Source organism: Erpetoichthys calabaricus, chromosome 12 (genome assembly GCF_900747795.2).
Source record: "Erpetoichthys calabaricus chromosome 12, fErpCal1.3, whole genome shotgun sequence".
Lineage (NCBI taxonomy): Eukaryota > Metazoa > Chordata > Cladistia > Polypteriformes > Polypteridae > Erpetoichthys > Erpetoichthys calabaricus.
In genome coordinates, this window is record NC_041405.2 from 146,031,525 (window position 1) to 146,053,057 (window position 21,533).

The 21,533-nt window shown below is 41.8% G+C and overlaps 1 protein-coding gene across 1 annotated transcript; it reads right to left on the reverse strand.

Moving 5' to 3' along the window:
• Positions 1 to 462: 462 nt before the first annotated feature.
• Positions 463 to 19,820, reverse strand: plin3 (perilipin 3). The gene is made up of 7 exons (XM_028816502.2): positions 19,676 to 19,820; positions 7,600 to 7,742; positions 7,315 to 7,510; positions 2,006 to 2,088; positions 1,616 to 1,901; positions 1,197 to 1,531; positions 463 to 1,100 (listed from the first exon to the last, which is right to left on the reverse strand). Exons 2-7 carry the CDS (start codon positions 7,693 to 7,695, stop codon positions 759 to 761), a joined length of 1,338 nt encoding a protein of 445 aa, XP_028672335.1. The 5' UTR covers positions 7,696 to 7,742; positions 19,676 to 19,820; the 3' UTR covers positions 463 to 758.
• Positions 19,821 to 21,533: the final 1,713 nt, after the last annotated feature.

Below are 21,533 nucleotides of genomic sequence, written 5' to 3' on the forward strand. Positions count from 1 at the left end.
ATAACTTACTTGGGTTTCCTTTGGGTTCTTCACTACAAATACATAACTGCCTTTTAGAAGGGCCAGTGCTAAAATAAAGTCTGTACATCATATTCATGTTCTGAGGTTTAATGTGCTCATCACAAACACACAATAGAACAGATCAGCGATATGAATTTTTGCTTGCTGCCAAAACAGCTAAATGGTGATTCCAGCAGTTTCCTATTTGATCAAGGGTGACATTTGCCACTTTCTCAAAAATGTTGTGTATGGATGGGTCGAAATTGTTGTAAATAAATATCTTGCGCAAAGTTCTTTTATAAATCCAGACTTTTGCATGGGATGTTTTCTAAATCTGACCTCGGTTCATTGAAATAAAGTGGATGAGACTTAAGAATAATTGACTTTTTAAAAACTCCATAAAGACCAAAGCCATAACAGAAGAACCCCATGCCCCCAAAACGAATGTGCCACCACTTTAGGTTTTCGCTTTCACAACAGACTTTATTGAAATACGGGCACTCACAACCCTCTCCAGCCTCAGATTTTCTAATTGAACAGTCATGTTAATTGAAAGCTCCCACTGTAAGGCACTAGATCAACACTCATGAGCTACCCAATCCAAGAGCTAAGAAAGCAGTGAGGCACGCCAGGCTGATTAGAAGGGCAGTGAATACTGGAAGCAGGTAGATTTGATTAATAACACTACAAAGAGCGACAGAATACTGAAATGTTGTAAGTGCAATACAAAAATCCATCCTTTCCACAAACTTGAGCCCTCATTGAGCTTGTTCAGGCTTTTCAGCAATTTGCGGTGCAAAGGGCCCTACCAGCCAGTTGAGAGGCGTGTTGTGTTTCAGGTATTCCACCACCCCATCCAAAGACTGACGCACGTGTGCCAGCTGCTGCCTACTTTGGGCCAGGACTGGTGCGGACAGGTCACTGAAGGAGGTAGCTGAACTGAAGGCGCCATGTACTTGAGCAGCAGCCTGCCTTGCCTGGGCCAGCTGCTCTTGAACGTGTTGTGGCAGGCCCTGGGCACTGGACACCACGCCAAGGCAAGCACTCTGGAGCTGCCCACTAAGTCCTCGGGCCATGGTCAGTATGCGTGACTCCAAGGGCTGAAAAGCAGAAATGTACACCAGGTGAGAAGCTATAACAAAACAACGGCTTGGGGTGTTAATCAAACTCCACTAAATTCTCATATGGCACCTTACCTCATTTTTGGGAACTCCGTCCTCTGGTGGACTGGCTTGCCTGCCACTCCATGCCTGCCACTTCTGGTGCAAGTTCTCCTGTGTATCACTCAGTTTCTGGCTAGCGGAGTCAACTCCCTTTTTGGCGATCTCGATGAGGTCAATGGTGCTATGCAGGTCGACTAGCGCTTGCTGCATGTTCTGCCGTGCCTGCCCAGCCTTGCCCAGAGAGTGCTGCAGTGCCCGCGTTTGAAGCTTCTTGGAAAGCACACCCAGACGCACATAGTAGCTTGGCTGACCAGCACCAGGTACCACCTGGACCACTTCTGAGCCTTCTGCAGGGGTGGAGAGCTGGGCTGCCAGAAAGAACACTTGAAATGTAAGAAGTTTCCTAAAAAAACACTGAAGTGTCAGACATTGAAAAAGGAAGGATGGCTCACCCAATTCCTGTTCTGTCACGGGAAGGTAATAGTCCACCCATTCTTCAGATTTACCAAGTGCCATATCGACTCCACTGACCACCATCTGGCCCACTCTTGTCCCCATGACAGTGTTGACCCCTCCACCAACTGCAGACTTGGTCATCTCAACACCACCTTGAACCGCCCCCTTGGCCATGTCTACCACACCGGTCACAGTGCTGGTTACGGTATCCTTGGCTCCATAAACCGTCCGAGTGACGGAGTCTCGAGCCCCGCTCACAAGCTGCTTGGTATCAGAAACCACCTGATGGGAGACCAGAAATAAATTTAACAAAACCGTCCACACTATACCACACTTCATAACAATGTGCAGTAGTGCTTCACATCCACTAAAAAACAGTGGCTCACCTTCTCAGTTGGCTCCTTTAAGATGGGCAGCTTCTGCTCCAGATGATCGAGACCCTTGCAAGCATAATCATTAGCGGTGGCAACTGCAATAAAATGAAAGATTGTTCTTTACCCTTCTTGCTGACCAACCAAAAGATACATTGGCTCATGCAGACTCATGTAGACAGCAGCAGCTGGGCATAGACATTAGCCTCACAGCTGCTAGATGCACTGCCCACCTCAGTCTGCCTTTCCACGTCACCGGGACTATGGCATTGTTCCTTTTAACGCAGGCAAGTTCAATGCAATCAACCTTTTCTCTTTCTGGAAAGATGAACAGCAAAGAGTTTAAAATCTGGTGAAGAAAGCACTACATACAGATTTTTATAGAGCTCATATATTGAAAGGTCTGGTAAAAATCAAGGACCATGAGAGGTTATACTCTCTGCCCCTTTAATGCTCTATATAAAATAAAAATGTATTACTATATTGTGCCTTACATTATCACTAACCATGTGCTCAGTTTTGCAAAGCTGCCTATTTAAGCCTGGGATGGTTAACTGGGTTGGAGCAACCTGGTGTCCATTTTAAATTCATAGCTGTTGGATACACATTGACATTGCACTGCAGCCTGCTTTCATTCAAAAAAAAAAAAGTATAGGATTTAAAAAAAAAGAAAGGAGGCCAAACACTAAGCCCGTAGCTCTGGTGATGAAAGGCACTTTAAAACAACAATTAACATCTTGAAAGATCCAATACATTAGGCCAAGGAGAATGTGTATGGTATGAGAAGTGGCCGTACTAAGGCTGGCACATCCCACCTAGCAGGCCACACAGTCCTTAGGAACGGACCAAACCCCGTTTTGGCCTCTCGCTTCATTCAAGGCTGAACCAGATTGATCGATTATACCCCCAAGAAAAAAGTGCAGGCTCTTCTCGTTTAAAATTGTCCAAAATGTTTCTGGTGCAAGATCCAACCTGCAAACATTGCAATCAAGCTCCAGCCTCACTGGGACAAATGTTTTGGGTGTGCACCAAATTAACATCATGCTGGACCAAAATGTTTAAATGCCTTTCAGACAGCCTTGGTGTTATGATCTCTCCAAATCCACTAACAGCTGTGTTTGGTGTTTTTCCAGATGGGCTTAAAGTGGAGAAGGACAAACAAATGGCAATTGCCTTTACTACCCTATTAGCACGTCTACTCAACTGGAAGAATCCTAACCCATCTCTTTATAAAAAGAGAAAGTGGGTAACTGATATTATATACTATTTGAAACTGGAAAAAATCAGATTCTCACTTAGAGGATCTGTACAAAACCTGGCAGGACCTAATCAATAACATTTTAGAATAAGCATTTAAAATCGAGGAAGCAGATTCTCTCCCGTCTTTTTTATTGATTTCTTAAAATTTATCTACATATTTTTACTAGTTTAAAGTTTTACTCTGCTTGCCTAGCTCTCTCTCATGGGTGGGGATTGATTTATTTCGAACCTAGTTTTGTTAAACTTGACTTGCTTGTATTGAATGTTATTTGATCTTAATAAAAAAAAAATCAATAAAATGCTAAAGAAAAAAAGAAAATAAAAGGTGCAGGCTCCTCACCACTGCTCACACATCAGTCCTATCTCATTGCCAACTAGAATGATTAGTACCTTTGGTTCAAGATGAGCAAAAGGCTATGCGGTGGGGAGTCTCAGCTTGATCATGCACTCAAATCAGACAAATCTAACCTCTCACTATGGTAGTTGCACAATAGCCAGAAGGACAAAAAAATATCCCCTCAAAATATATATGTATAACAAGTGACACCTGTAGAAATTATTAACAAAATCTGACTAATATTTACTCCTATTTACACTGGTACACCTGTTCAACTGCTTATTGACAAATATCTAAATCAGCCAATCAGGTGGCAGATGATCAGCAGATTGCCTTGATGAGGTCCACAGGCCTATAAGCACTGAAGTTCAAACCGAGCATCAGAATGGGGAAGAAAAGGTAACTGACGGGACTTTGAATGTGACACGATTGTTGGAGCTACACGGGCTGGTTTGAGTATTTCAGAAACTGCTGATCTACTGGGATTTTCACGCACAACCATCTCTAGAGAATAAAGAGAATGGTCTGAAAATGGAAAATATCCAGTGAGCGGCAGGCTCGAGCTGATAGAAAGGCAACAGTAACTCAAATAACCACTTGTTACAACCAAGGTATGCAGAAGAGCATTTCTGAATGTACAACATGCTGAACCTTGAAGCAGGTGGGCTATAGCAGCAAGAGACCACACCAGGTGTCACTCCTGTCAGCTAAGGACAGGAAACTGAGGCAGTTTGGGCTCACCAAAACTGGACAACAGAAAATTGGAAAAAACATTGCCTGGTCTCAATTTGGTGTCAACAACATGAAGGCAGGGATCCATCCTGCCTTGTATCAACTGTTCATGCTGCTGGTGGTGGTGTGGGGGAATATTCTCTTGGGCCTCATAATACCAACTGAGCATTGTTTAAATGCCACAGCCTACCAGAGTATTGTTGCGGACCATGTACATCCTTTTATGACCTCAGTGGACTCATCTTCTGATGGCTGCAGCATAATGTCCCTTGTCGCAAAGCTCAAATCATTCCAAAATGGTTTCTAGAACAGATTGAGTTCACTGTGCTCAACTGGCCTCCACAGTCACCAGATCTCAATCCAGTAAGGCACCCTTGGGATGTGGTGGAACAGAAGATTCACTTCATGGACGTGCAGCTGACAAATCTGCAGCAACTGCGTGATGCTATCATGGAGCAAAATCCCCGAAGAAGTTTTCCAGTACCTTGTGGAATCTATGCTATGAAGAATTACAGTAGTTCTGAAAGCAAAAGGTGGTCCAACCTGGTACTAGCAAGGAGTACCTAATAAAGTGACCGGTGAGTGTAAATTTTACCTTTTAAAGCAGGTGTCAAACTCCGATTCTGGGGGCCTGCAGCAGCAGCTGTGGGTTTGCATTCTAACAACCTCTTTTTTTTTATTAGTATCTTAATTATTGCTGCTAATTAAATAGAATTAGTTTACCCTCATTTTAATTGACTTGCTTTAAGACCCCTTAAGCTTCTCTTTTTAATCTCCAATTAGCAATAAAATAAGAGGCAAAGCAAATCAACATATGACTAGTTAATCTTCATTTGTACATGTGTGTCCATCATACAGCATCTATTCCATTATACAGCATGGGGGTTTTTTTTTTGGGGGGGGTGCAGTACAGTTTGCTTCCATTCAAGCACATTTCTGACATAAATACAGTATTAAAGTGTAAAACAAACATTATTGAAGAATTCTTCAGAAGTGAACAGAAGTGACTTCTGAGGTTGTTCACTAGCAGTGTAAATTTCAGTGCTGTGCGTGAACTAGTTCAAAAGAGCGCCTTCATTGAACAAGCTCATTTTTCTAAGAACAGTGAACTTAACGTAAATCTCTTTCTAAGTGAAGAACTTGAACGTGAGCGAGTTCAGTTTTATGTGACATTCTGGATCTGGTTTAGGTCCAGATTAAACGTTTTGCCTTAACCCTGTAATGTAGGGGTGGAGCCGAATCAGATTTTCAGATAAGCACAAATAATGGATTTCTTATGAATATTTTGTACAAATTTTTTGCCGTTTGTATACGGGAAAAAATGTAAAAATCAAATAGGCACCGTCTGTCTGCCTGCTTGTGCTTAAGCTGCACCCCAATGGACACAAGCACACAGTGGAACTCTGCTTTCGCTTTGAGGAAAACTTTGGACTTCGTGAGGCCACTTTATTTTTTTTCCCCGTTGGACATGCAATATGTGACATGAATTTTGACCGGCAGTGTAATCGGTTAGTTCACCTACATGCTGGTTCCACAGTCACCATTTGTGTCACAGTTGGAAATATAGCGGTAATTTAAATGTATACTTGCATCTATTTAGTTTCTTTTTTGACCGGGAGGATATTCACATATACAGTATGGTTATACGTGTTTGTTACTGGGTAAAACTAAAGTGTATTTAAACAAAGTCTTCTTAATTATTGTATTTTATTCAAGAACACTGTAATAGCCTAATATAAGGCATGCAAAATTGAAAAAAGTAAACTCGTGGGTCATTTACTCACTCCTCAAAAAAGTACAAAATGAACTGAACATGAACTAGTTCAAAACTGAAATGGTGAACTATGAACGTGAATTTATTCATTTTAATCTGTGTGAACTGAACTTTGAGCTATAGTTCTTGTGAGGTGAGAACTTGCACAGCACTGGTAAATTTACTGTATGTAAAGTTTAGCTAAGCAGAGAGAAATAATTAGTTTTTAAGGAGTGAAATGCAAGGAAATGAAGATATATATATTTTTTTTTTTTTTTAAAAGAATGGTTACGAGTGGACATGTATTGGTGCCAAATAAGGAGTGAAGTAGTCAAAACAGAAGCCTGCAGAGATTCACTTACCACACATTTCTCATTTCATTCACTGAATGTAACCACAAACATCTGTATGAAAATCATCACAAGTATAAGGAGTGTCTCTACTTCATGGCATATCCTCAATTACAAAATATTTTGTATTTAATATTTTACTAGTTTATGGGGGGGGGTGGCACGGTGGCGCAGTGGGTAGTGCTGCTGCCTTGCAGTTGGGAGATCTGGGGACCTGTGTTCGATTCCCGGGTCCTCCCTGCGTGGAGTTTGCATGTTCTTCCCGTGTCTGCGTGGGTTTCCTCCGGGCGCTCCGGTTTCCTCCCACAGTCCAAAGACATGCAGGTTAGGTGGATTGGCGATTCTAAATTGGCCCTAGTGTGTGCTTGGTGTGTGGGTGTGTTTGTGTGTGTCCTGCGGTGGGTTGGCACTCTGCCCAGGATTGTTTCCTGCCTTGTGCCCTGTGTTGGCTGGGATTGGCTCCAGCAGACCCCCGTGACCCTGTGTTTGGATTCAGCGGGTTGGAAAAATGGATGGATGGATGGATGGATAGTTTATGGGGGGGGGGGGAGCACCATAAGGGTTTTTATAAAGTAGAAGTCAGTCCATTTAAATGAGGTGAGCATTGTAAGGGGGAAGTACAAAATACAGGGATGCCAACAGTTGCGATGTGTGTTTTGAGAAAATTATTTTGCCTTCAAAGATTTACCTCTGAACAGTTAGAATTTTCCCATAATTTGAATCTAAAAATCAGACTAAAGGCTTTATTCTTCTGTATGTAGGGTGTCATTTGGATGGCACTGAATGATGACCTGGTGTTCCAGAAAAATCTTAGCCAATACAGACCTCACTCAATGCAAGGAGCATACCTTTTAATGAACTTCAAAGTCAAAGCACAAAGAGAAACACTCACTCTGGGGTTCAAACTTGTCGAGGAGTGGCTTGGAGCCACTGGCTGCAGCAGCGCTCAAGGTTTTCACGCCCATCTCCGCCACGTCGCACACAGACTTGATGTAAGGGTGATTCTCCTTGGTGCTGGAGTAGGTGCTGGCAACCATGTCATAAGCAGAGGTAAACAGTGGCAGGTTGGTCACCCGGCTGACCAAACTCTATGATACAAGAACACAGATGGGGTGAAGCCAAAAGTGAAAGATGTTGAATGGATGGTGGCATGTGAGATGGAGAAGTGGAGGTTTACCTGGCGTTCCCCTGAGGAGTCGGTGCTTAGAGTCTCTTCGGCTTGCGGGCCACTCTCATTCTGCCCTTTGGTGGGTTCATCCTGCTTATCTGCCATTCTTATAGTGTTGAAGAGGATTTCTTGTGTGTCCTTAGAAAGAGAACCTAGGACAAAAAGGTTTTAATATGAGAGGATTTCCAAAGCTTCCAATTTCCAGATACAATTCAGGCTACTGCTTCTTGCTATGAGAATCGTGGTAAGTCTGTCAGGACGTGACTCATTTAAAGTTTCAACTTTGTCTAGTAAAGATTTGAAACAAGAGTGGACTTTAGGAAGGATCCAGTTAGGGACAATATATCCACTACACATCAACATGAAGGCCAAGAGACACAAACAAAATATGGGCCACACAGAGGGATGTGTGTCATATGTCTTATATTCAATACTCCACAATGTGTCACCTGTTCTGATTGTTTCACTTTTGAAAAATATAATGTTGCAACAAAGTATTGTAGCTGGAAAACTTTGCCCAACTTAGTTTGCCCAGCTAAGCGAATACATTTTCAATCAGTTTCAAAACATTTACCTCTTTCCCTCTACATCCTCAGCCATGGTGCTCTGAGCTACAAACTTCACACTTGCTAGTGAAAGAGATGTCGTTTTCTTCTAGGGAGCCCCAGCATGTCCCAACAGCGTGCAACAACACTAGCTGGAGGTGCTAGCCTATCACAAGACACACTTGCACATATCCGATCTGCTGGGTATCACCTTTAACATTTACCTCTTTGGGATTTGGGTGGATAAGGAGTACTAGGAGGAAACCCCACCCAGTCACCAAGCTGGAATGCTTGACCTATTTATCCTAACCTGTGAAATAGCAGTGCTGACCACCACACACACACTAAAAAGGTTTACGTTTTCTCTTGCTTTTCATATGCATTGCTATGAAGTGCAATACACAGGCACACCAGTAGATGGTGCTGTGCATACCTCTACAATGCTGTAAAAGTACTTTAGGCTACATTTTATATATCAGGTCTTCATGCCAGAATTAGAATTGAAGAAACTGGATTGATGTTTGTGGTGAATAACTTTAAACTTGTGTATTGTAGATTGCCCAGGGTGCTTGGCTATGGAAGAATCTCTCTCTCTCTCTCTATTCTATGTATCTGTCTGACTGTATGTTTGTCCACTTTTCACAAGGGAACTACTTAACAGATTTAGATGGGGTTTTTTTCTATAATTTGCTTAAACATTCCGGTTGATTTTGCAACTTCTCTCAATTTGTGCAAATCCAAGAGAGACACAGCGAGCCGAGGGGAGGTGGGCAGGGCCCTCCTCACTCACGTGCCAAACTCAGGGCGTATCTTACATCCGCTTAGCTAGCAAACGAGAGAACTACTTCACGGATTTTGTTTGGGCTTTTTTCTAGAATTTGCTTGAACGTTCCAGTTGATTTTGCGACTTCTCTCAGCGCGCTAAGAATCATAGCGCAAATAAATCACTCCTGCAAGCGAACTAATCCGAGACAGAGGCTTCGGGCCGAGGGGAGGAAGCACAACGTCAGGAGTAGGAGCCAGGCAGGACACCCCTCGCTGTCCTGTTTCACAAATACGGGGGCAAAGCCACGGGGGAAGGCTAGTTTAAGATAAAATTAAATGCACAAAAAAAATGAACTACAAAATATGACAATGCAAGCTTACAAAAGTTTTGATAAATATTTCTTTGTGCATTTATTTCAGTAACAACACACACACACACAAAATACACAAAGAAAAATGTTATTTTTAAGTCAAAATTGAAGCACGCTCGGCATTTCGATTGCTGAATTGTGAGTACAGAGGACATAAATCTGCAGCCATCGAGCATCACATTCACAGCAGACAGTTCACGTATAGAATCCTGAGGACTTCTTTTAAAGTAGACACTCTGTGCAATAATTCTGTGCAAGTGTTTATTGCACTCAACCATCACAGACATGCAGTCACATCTTTGTGTATGTGTGTCACTTACATATCACCAGTCGAGACAGAACTTGGCAGGTGAAGAATAACATTTTTCATTTCATGGTGCGTTTCATACTGCAGTGGGCTGGCGCCCTGCCCAGGGTTTATTTCCTGCCTTGCGCCCTGTGTTGGCTGGGATTGGCTCCAGCAGACCCCCCGCGACCCTGTAGTTAGGATATAGCGGGTTGGATACTGGATGGATGGATGGTGTGTTTCATATTGTATGGAAACTCCGAACCACACAGTGGGGAATAAAAAATTATGGGATAGCCCTTCTCGTACGTATGTGAAAGCATCCCATATGCACATGAAAACACCTTGTATGTTATTTCAGTACTTTTATGGTCACTGAGCTATAAGCATACAGAATTTAACTTTGTTATTAAAAATGAACACCTGTGGTCTACAGTTTAATTAAAAAAGTGGTGGCTCTAAGGTTAGGGATCTGCGCTGGCAATCTGAATGCTGCCGGTTTGAATCTCGTAAACACCAGATGTGACTCTGCTGCGTTGGGCCCTTGAGCAAATCCCTTAACCTGCAATTGCTTCATCCTGGGTATGATGTTAACCTGCATTCAGCCCTGCATGTAGGCCCTCCAACCTACAGGGGAAACATTGGGGTTGGTGACAGGATTGGCACTCCAGCCACTGTAAATAACCTCGCACTGATCCAGTGTGGTGCTGAGGGGTCACCCACTGCACTCGGGTCCCAATCCTGGTGGCTTGTTGTATGGTGGGTATCAGCACATGCTTCCGACCTCCTCCTCAAGGTTAACACTTTAATATAGGACATATGGCTTCTACACCTCTGGTCATGCAGAACCTTAGTGTACAACCCCAATTCTAATGAAGTTGGGACGCTGTGTAAAACGTAAATAAAAACAATACAATGATTTGCAAATCCTTTTCAACCTATATTCAATTGAATACACTACAAAAGACAAGATATCGAATGTTCAAACTGATAAACTTTGTTGTTTTGCAAATCTTCACTCATTTTGAATTTGATGCCTGCAACACGTTCCAAAAAAGCTGGGACAGGGTCATGTTTACCACTGTGTTATATCACCTTTCCTTTTAACAACACTCAATAAGCGTTTGGGAACTGAGGACACTAATTTTTGAAGCTGTGTAGGTGGAATTCTTTCCCATTCTTGCTTGATGTACAACTTCAGTTGCTCAACAGTCCGGGGTCTCCATCATCGTATTTTGCGCTTCATAATGCGCCACACATTTTCAATGGGAGACAGGTCTGGACCACAGGCAAGCCAGTCTAGTACCCACACTCTTCTACTACGAAGACACGCTGTTGTAACACATGCAGAATGTGGCTTCGCAATGTCCTGCTGAAATAAGCAGGGACGTCCCTGAAAAAGACGTCGCTTGGATGGCAGCATATGTTGCTCCAAAACCTGTATGTACCTTTCAGCATTAATGGTGCCTTCACAGATGTGCAAGTTACCCATGCCATGAGCACTAACACACCCCCATACCATCACAGATGCTGGCTTTTGAACTTTGCGCTGACAACAATCCGGATGGTCCTTTTCCTCTTTGGCCCGGAGAACACGACGTCCATGACTTCCAAAAACAATCTGAAATGTGGACTCGTCAGACAACAGCACACTTTTCCACTTTGCGTCAGTCCATTACAGATGATTTCTGGGTGTTGTTGATTTATGGCTTTCGCTTTGCATGGTAGAGTTTTAACTTGCACTTGTAGATGTAGCGACAAACTGTTAACTGACAATGGTTTTCTGAAGTATTCCTGAGCCCACATGGTAATATCCTTTACAGAATGATGTCGGTTTTTAATGCAGTGCCGCCTGAGGGATCGAAGGTCATGGGCATCCAGTGTTGGTATTCAGCCTGGCTGCTTACGAGATTTCTCCAGATTCTCGTAATCTTTTGATGATATTCCTGGCAATTGTACATTGAGAAATGTTGTTCTTAAACTGCTGGACTGTTTGCCCACGCAGTTGTTCACAAAGTGGTGAACTTCACCCCATCCTTGCTTGTGAACGACAGCCTTTCGGGGATGCTCCTTTTATACCCAATCATGACAAACACCCGTTTCCAATTAACCTGTTCACCTGTGGAAAGTTCAAAACAGGTGTTTTTTGAACATTCCTCAACTTTCAGTCTTTTGCTGCCCCTGTCCCAGCTTTTTTGGAACGTGTTGCAGGCATCAAATTCAAAATGAGTGAAGATTTGCAAAACAACAATAAAGTTTCAGTTTGAACATTCAATATCTTGTCTTCGTAGTGTATTCAATTGAATATAGGTTGAAAAGGATTTGCAAATCATGGTATTCTGGTTTTATTTACATTTTACACAACGTCCCAACTTCATTGGAATTGGGGTTGTAATTTTTTTTTTTTTTTATTATTTTTTTTTTTTTAAATGGATTAGAGACAGAAAAAAAAGCCTCCAATTCCAGTAACATGAAATCTGACAGTATTGGTCCTAAAACACCTCACTCACACGCCACTGTAAAATGAAGTGAATTGGCATTGCTAATTAGGGTGAAGTTTAGGAAATTCAGCACAGATGTTTTAACACAGGCAGAGTGGCGGTGCAGAGCTGTCATTTGTGCCCCATAGTTACGGGGTCTATATGGCATTTGCATGCTCTCCTCTTATAAATTTATGGATTACCTGGTCTCAGGGAAATGTCTGAGACGTGTTCTCCTCAGTTCTTTTAACATTGTATCATCAACAAGATTGACTCCTCGTGCATTTAAAAAGCTGATAATTGGGTTGTGGGAATTCAGTTTGCCCCATTGCGTGTGTTTTAACTTTTCCATTTTCTTAGGGTTTTTTTTTTTTATTATTTATCATCAAGCAGGCACAAGACATGCCATGGCCATATGTCGCAAGTAGCTTCGCTCTTTCAATACATTGAGGGCCTCTCTTTAAAATACAATGCAGTCTTGAAAGCATTTTTAGATTTATTGTGACGGATACAAAAGTACAATGAAACTCCAGTGTGGGGTTTTCCATAATTCCGTGCACAATGGCTGCAAACAAGAAACCGATCCTTGCGTTGAGAAAAATTATACCAAGAATCTGCACTAAAATGTATTTTTCCCGGTTTACATTGGTTGTCACAATCATACCTCAGCAACACAGAAGGTACGTTTTCTTAAATCAAAACCTTTGCTAATTAAGTTTTAAAGCTATCGTTTATAATGGGAGTACGGTACCCGTAAACTATTATAAAAGGCAGGAGTGGGCTAGTTTATTATTATTTAGGAAAAAAATGACTCACTTGGTAACACTTTCATGAGGCAAATTAATATGTCCCATGAGTGTGAAGAAATAACTGGCTTTTAAAGTACCAAATGTATCCTTTCTAGTAGTTGCTTCACTCATTACTTCTGGCCAACTATTTCATGCACTCAAGTCTGCTCACAACTTGGAGCTTGTGCTTTGCTTGCCTTGGGAATTCTGTGGCTCACAGACATGTGCAAAGTAACTGGACACCCCCCCCCCAATGATTTACCAATTGAAAAACAGTACTCTCTAGAGCCCATCCTTTCAACCTTGACAGGTGAAAATGACTGCTTTAAATTACCTATGCTCTGCAATAGTCTAAATTGTTTTGCTTCTCTGAATTCTCTGCTCGTTTTTTTCTGAATTATTTCTCCACAACATTTCAAGATGCATGTCATCTTGTGCGAGGGGTCATGGAAATAAAGTAATAAAACACATATTTAATAAGAGGTAAAACATTTCATGTAACACTTATTACTTGTAAGGGATGGCCAGGTTACCCATGAGATTGAAGGACCGGGGAAGAGAGCATGAAGAGGAGCGCTAGATGGCAGCCCCCTCAGGTTCCCACAGTGCAGAATGGGACATTGAGTTCTTCGAATCAGCACTGTTGGGTTCTGTGGGTGCCACCAGGGGGTGCTGGAGGTACTGGGGAGCCCCATTTCATGGGGTTTCCATCTCACCTGGAAGTGCTTTTGACCCACATTTATGGAAGACCAGAAGTACTCCTGTGTGGGAGATAAAAGGAGCTGCCTGCCTCAGAGGGACAAGTCAGCATCAGGTGGAAGAAGCTTGCAAGGAGGAGTGGAGGATGCAGTAGAAGTGTCCCTTAGAGAGAGTGAGAAAGGAAGACAGAGTTGCTTTATTGTGCTTATTGCATATACTTGTTGCTGTGGTGGTGGGAAATGCTTTCTGAGAAGAGTTTACCCACAATAAGACACTTTGTACTTTTAACTTGTGTCCGTGCCCATTTTTTGTTGGGTGTTTGGGGAAACTGGAGCACCCCCTGGTGTCCACAAGTATATTCAAGCCCCTTGCCCCACCTTTTGATACGGTTTGACTATTTGATTACATTCTGTTTTGGCAAGATTAATGTGTGGTCTTGAACTGAAATGCAATACACTAGGAGCACCATGTGCATATTCATCGAAATGTAGTTAATATGTTGGATTGAACTTTGGTGCAAAAAAAAAAAAAAAAAAAAAAAAACAAAAAAAAAAACCACTACATGGGATTCACAAACATTCTGAATTGTAAAATTACAAGATGGCAGATTCATCGCTCACTCAAAAAATGAACTAACTGGGTAGTTTATGCATATAATGTACGTCGACTTAACTTAAAATCGTCATGTTTGCTGGTATTACACAGCTTTTTCTAGTCACGCCGACAATTTTTTTTAGATGTTACATTAACACAATTAATTGAAACCATTACATTTTCTTTTTAACAGAGGCATAATCCATGTCGCCCACTGTTGTCATTATACCCATTTCATGTTAATCTTACTCAAAATTAACACTTTTGTAATACTCATAGCAGTCCCATTTTCACCTGTGTACAGATTAAGTTGTTTTAGCTTAAGAAAAACAAGCATTATGCAAGTGACTTTGCATAAAGAACCACTTGTTTCGTCACCGGATCCCCACATCTTAGTACAGTTGGAGAGAAAAAGTTTGTTTTACGATTGCTGCAAGTTGTGTGGCTGTGGAAGCTGATTCAGGATCATTTTAAATTTATTTTAATACACTGGCAAACGGGTTTCCCACCCTACAGCAGAAAATCATCCTTTACTTTGCTTCTGATACGTTTACTTATTTGGTGGACACTTTTATCCACCATGACTTACATTTAAGAGATAAAACTGGTTCCTTTTGCTTTTCCATTTAGACCACAGACTGGTGAAGTGACTTGCTCATGACCACTCAGTGTCCATAGCAGGATTTGAACACACTGCCCTCTGAAAGTCCAAATCCTTAACTACTATGCCATGCTTATTTATCCTTGCCTTATACACTGTATAACTACTTCCAAGGTTACACAACAAGTCCAATCAACCAAAATAATGGGCCTGAGATGCCTCGAAAGCTTGCATATTGTAATCTTTTTAGTTAGCCAAAAAAAGGTGTCATTTTGCTTGACTTTTCACTATTGATAGAGTATAAATGACAATTTAAATATTAATTACACCCAATGTACCTGGCTAGTCTTTTATATATATAAATTTCATCTACGTGTGGAAGTATGTGTGTGTCTGTCTGGCTCGGAAGTGCGAAAAAGAAAGCGACTCCGTCACCAAAGTGGAACTGCCGACATGAGACAAATGAGAAACTTGCTTAGCCGTTGATACACAAGGGGAGGCGAGCATGTCCGCAAAATGAAACCGCCGACTCTGCATTTCAATTTTTTTTTGTAACGATTTAAATAGTTTCTAGGAGCCCGGGCTTTTTACAGTACGGCCTTACACGGCTAGTTTTAAAATAATATCCATGATCTGCATTTGACATAATGTGATGACATGCATTTGACAAAGTTAAGCAAAGCAAGTATATTTAGTAAAAATACTGTTTTAAATTAGGATTTAATGGATTTAGATAGACAAAAAAAACTTGACATAGAAATTTAATTCAAAGATGTTGAGTGCTCTTTTGACATTGGAAGTACGGATTCAAAGAGAATCCATCCATCCATCCATCCATTATCCAACCCGCTGAATCCGAACACAGGGTCACGGGGGTCTGCTGGAGCCAATCCCAGCCAACACAGGGCACAAGGCAGGGAACCAATCCTGGGCAGGGTGCCAACCCACCGCAGTCAAAGAGAATCCACTGTAGCAAATCCAGCCTATCTGGGCTCTATACAACGGACTCTAAATTCTCAACATTTGGAGGATCACCCTCTAGGTTCTGTGTCAGATTTTCAATTTCTACATTCTCTAGTCAATGTCAAGTTTCCAAGTTTAGTGGAAGGATATATGCAAGAACCCTAATATTAATTAAATTTACAACTTCAAAATTGACTCTCGCTCTCTAGTGGAGAGCTATGACGGAAAGGTGCAAGTGCAGGGAGTTAGACTGGAGACAGTGCAAAAATTCGGGAAGGGGAAGACCGAGTTAAAAATGTCTTAATGTTAGTAAATTTAGAGAAGGATAAAAGGAACCAGTAGTTGGCACGGCATTGCCTTTGGACCTGCGATCTGCACACGTCGGCCATTTTAAGGGGTTGTACGGTCTCCTCCCTAATGTGCCTGCAGATTTACAATGTTAATGTATCACTCAAATTTTTTTTTTTTTTTTTAAAGGTATGTTGCCAATAGTTATCCAACTTACGTTGCCTTTACTGAAAATGGATAAGTTGTAAATCTTTACATATCCATTTTTGGTACAAATGACTTCTATATCTTGGGGGTCATGTTACAAAGTATAATTTGCTTAGAGGGGACAGCACGGTGGCACAGTGTGGCGGGCACATTCTCTCTGGGTCTGCATGGATTTCTTCACACAATCCGAAAACATGCATGCGAGGCGAATTGGCAATTCTAAATTGGCCCTAGTGTGTGTGTGTTCACCCTGTGATGGACTGGCACCCTGTTGAGGGTTTGATCCTGCCTTGTGCCCTATGCTAGCCGGGATCGGCTTGAGCCCCTCAAGACCAGACTCAAGTCTGGTTTAAGCAGGTTAGCAAGTGACATGATGTTTGCTTAGAAACAACACGAATGGACTTCATTGTTTTAATTGACAACAGTGCCACTCACAGAAATCATTTCTAAAGTATGTTGCTATTATCCAATTACTTTAGGTTGACTTTACTCAACATGATGATGTTTTTAAACATTAAAATAGCATATTAGGAAATGGGTCATTTGAACAAGTGTTTTAAGTTGATTCAACTAAAGAGTGCATTTGTTGCTTTTATGCATTTGTTTCTGCATCAATTTCTGGTACAACCGACTTTTATATCTTGGGGCTCACATTACAAAGTATAATTTGCTTAAAAGGGGTGGCACGGTTATTTTAAGCTGATTCAACTGAAAGTTTGCATTTTTTTATGAATTTGTTTCTAGTACAATTTACATAATTTGCTTGGTTGTCATCCATCCATTTTCCAACCCGCTGAATCCGAACACAGGGTCATGGGGGTCTGCTGGAGCCAATCCCAGCCAACACAGGGCACAAGGCAGGAACCAATCCCGGGCATGGTGCCAACCCACCGCAGGCTTGGTTGTCATAACTCTGTTAATTTAGGTTTATAAAAACCAAATGAATTACATTGCCAAGTTAACACCAGTTATGTTAGGATGCCACACAGCAAAGTTGCCAAATCTGGAAATCTTTTTACAATTTCCCGGTTGGGGGATGGGAAGGATTTCACATTGAGCTACTTGGGTCCCAATCCAGGTGGTTCATTGTGTGGTGGGCGCACTAGCAGTGCATACTCCCAACCAACCTATTTTTTGGACTATTGTGGTGGCTCTATTCGCATATGTTTAGTCAATTTGCTTTAAGGGGCCACCATTTTTGTAAAGATATTGTATAATTTCAGGAATTCATTTATGGGTTGTCTGAGAAAGACATGACCCAATATAACAGAACTAAGCACCGGTGATATGTGTGTTTATGATGGTGGCTTTGGATGCATTGGTCTTTGATAAGCCCACTGCCCACCCTGTACCACATGAGCAGGCTTTTCTCCTTGTTCCAGCAACTGGCAATGGAATATTGTAATTAGCTACCTTGCAATAGCATTTAACAATTACATGTTTGTGATAGGAGGAATGCCAGTTTAATTACAATGGCAAAATAAAACATTTCTGGAAATAAGGTTCTAAAGTTTGCTTTTTGTCTTTTTAATTATCAGGCAATGCAAGAGTTTGCATTTTGTGAACATTCAGTAATTTGATTTAAGAAAACATTTAACTGACAACTGTGAACTTAAAGTCTGAGTAACTCAAATAAGTTACGTTCTCACGGTTTAAGTAACTTGTTTGAGCAGAGTTTAAAGTATTTGTTACATTTACATAGACGTTTTACATTCAATTGACACAAGATCCTCCAACTAATCATTTAAGTGAACTGTAAACACAGCATTTAAATCACAGCCCAACACAAAAACCTACCACAATTTAAATCAAGCCAGCAACCTCACCCTTCACCGTAGGTGAGCCTTCTGTAGAGCTCTGATTCCCAAACTCGGTCCTGGGGACCCCCTGGGGCTGCAGGTTTTTGTTCCAACCATTGGACTCCCAGCCTAATTAAATGAGCTGTGATTTCTCAGTTTCTGTGTTTTGGGGTCAATGAAGAAATTACAAAAGTGTGTTAATACATTTTAAATTAAAATTAAGCAGTTATGTGGATTTTTTTTTACTTTTTATTTATAATTTATCCCAATTTCCATTATTGACTAATTAGTGGGTCTGACACTGAAGCAGTTGTAGCCTATCATTTACTGTTGTTCGCCCAGGTTTCTGCTTTGCTTGCATTTAATTGTCACGATTAAGAAGCCTACACAAAATAAAGGAAACATAGCATTTAAAGCTGTAGCAAAAAAACAAATATTTTAAAATGTCTTATGATGTAAAAGGCATACTGCTATGCTTTTCTGAATGCAGAAGAGTAAAAAAAAAAAAAAGAAAAGAACAGCCAACTGATAGCAGATCAGTTATCACTTACTGTGAATCTGGCTGGAACAATAAACCTGCAGCGACAGGGAGTCCCCTGGACCTTGTTGGAGGGCGCTGCTGTAGTGTACATGTCGCCGCACTATCTAGAAAACAGCCATCCATGGCCGACCCCGACAGCAGTGGGTTCGAGGCAGGAAAGAGACCCGAACTCAAAACTGAGCTCGCTTATAAAAGTGCGAATCGTGACTCGCCAATTGACCTTAACGAATATTGTATCACACTCGTCCGTAGTACTCCATGACATCACTCGAATCCCAGAGTGAACAAACCGTAACAAACTAAGTATGTAAATTCCGGGCAATTAACGAATGATGAGTGGTGTTGTGGGTGAAATTTAAACTAACAGCCATATACCATTCCACATATCCATTATTAACACTGTACATCTTCGATTTACTTCAAGTTCAATCAAAATGACACTTGCTGCGCTCCATTTTTAAGACAGAGTTCGCAAACTAGAGAAAATGTGGAGGTCAACCTGCACAAGTTATTATTTTTTAAAGAAACTCTGCCGCAAGGCCTACATATAATCATGAAGCCCCACAAAGTTTACGGCTATCCCAAACACTGGCACACCCTCAAAATCACGTACTGGTTCAGTCGCCGTTTCCTAGCCAGAGAATGCCAAAGCAAGTCCTCTCCGTTCCAGTAGCCTTCGGGGCTTTTCGAAAGGACAAACTCTAAAGGACATCGGTGACCGGTCGACCCGCCACGCAGATGAGAAGGCGCGGCTGTTCAAAGTCGGGTCCAAAAGTGGAGCAGATAAGACGAAATGGGATGATGGCGAGACGCGTCGCCCTCCTCACCTTACGGCTGAACCGCAGCGAACGCGAGAGGCGATGACTCAACTGACACGATGCGCCCCATCTCGTGATAGAGTTTGGGTTCAACGTCGTTTGTGGCACACTGGGCCGAGTTAAGTTTTATTTGATGGGAACCGCTAACCTTACCCAAACCGTAAAACGCAACGTGGAGCTATTGATCGACTGTTAGGTGAGAAAATAATAGATCGGATTGCGCAAATTAGATGAATAAGTCAAAATAAAAGCATAACAGAAGCACATGAATGTGCGCTAGTACTCCTAAAATCTAACCAGGGCGCTACAAAACGAGAATATGAAAATAAAGAAAACTCACGTCTGTTATGGAGCTGCTCGTGGGGTGTTGACCTCTTCTAACACGCAATCAGTTCCTTGAACGGCCGAGTCCCAAACTTCTTCCCGAAGAACTTTTGAGAGCGGCTGGGGTTGTGACGTCATTCCAGAGATCCAATGGCAGGAGGGGGTGTGTTTTCGCTGTGTTTGCTTTCACTCTCATTTTCACGCCCTCTTACAAAGACAAGGCCGCTGTGAGATCTTCTCAGGACAACGACCTTTCACATAGCATGTGATCAAAGGCGATTAAATGCAATCTTATTGAAGTCCATGACCGCTGAGATGGGGTGACCGGATCGGGCGAGGCGAGCCCACTTTGGGGGAAAAAAAAAAGTTAGGGAGGGCTAAATCAATTGATATATACATGAATGAAAAGATTGGTACCCCACTATCACCGCTAAGCCGGAACCAAATCCAGGAATTTTAAATGTATTTATTCGGTCAATACCGTTATCCAAAGCGACTTACAACATCAGAGATACAATTGGTTATATTTTCTTTTTCCAGTTGGAACACAAGTGTGTTAAGTGACTTGCTTGGGGCCAACCGGCGTCAGGATTTGAACTAACAACCTCAGGGTCTGAAGTCCAAAGCCTTAACCACTGCCCCACCACGTAGTCTTCTTAGAGAGTCAAGGCTGGGGGCTGTCAAGAGACAGGGCCTGTTAAAGCCCATTGCGGCACTTCTTGTGTGATTTTGAGCTATAAAAAAATAAATTGTATTGTAATTGAATTGTATTGTACTCGTGTGAATGCATTTCATGACTTAAATATCAAGCACAGGGCAGGAACAATCCCAGGACAGCGGTGGCATCACTATGGCTGATGCCTTGGGTAACATGAGACATCACAAGCACCTCTTCTGTTTGTCAGGTCCAAAACACCTGCACTTCTTATTCTGTGCATTGTACTTGTGGGTGACTGCTTATTGGTCCTCAACTCTTGTGCATACAAACTCACAGTTATTACTTGAAACAAAATCAAAACTGTTTGATTATTTTTGGGGTGAGTTGCAGGCTGGTGAGACTGAGTCACTGGATATGTCAGACTAGATGACTGGCCTTCACAGGAGTGCACCACGACAGCCTCCAACTCGCTAAGATTAGGACATGTATGTAAGGTCTGCAACTGGAAATCGCTGGAAAAGCCGCATAATACACACCGCAGCAAAACTGTCAGGGTAGTGAAAGGCCTGCTTATAATGAATACATCAAATTAATACTGTATATCTCTCTGTTATAAAAGAAAATCTTGAGATGAGACGAGACTATTGCCAAGAGATTTTTTCAAGTTCCACCCTCCTCTCAACCATTTACGGTTAACAGCCCATGCATATGGTCCTCTCACCTCTCATTCGTGTGAATGCTTTTGTCAGACACAGTTCCTGCACTCTCAGCTCTTATAGATTTTTACATTTTTCTCACTTTAAGTACCCAATAAAAGAAGTCTTATTATGTCCAAATCTTAATGAAGAATTTCATCCTGAAGGGTTATCAACAGAAGTAATGAGTACACAGGCAATCCTAGCACCGAGAAACGATGAAGTCAAACAAATTAACGTGAAAATTGTCGATCGGATACACAGCAAATTGGTTAAATGCGTATCAATAGACTCTGCTGAAACAGTTGGTGGTGATGGTGCGGAAGATGAAAACATCAACTTACAATATCACGAAGAATATCTATAACTGTCAACACCATTTGGTCTTCCACAGGCCAAATTACTGTTGAAAGAAGGGTGTATCGTAATGTTATTGCATAATTTATGTTTGAGTGATGGGCTATGCAATAGGACAAGATTAGTTGTGTTCAAAATTGGTCGAACAATTCTGACATGTAAAA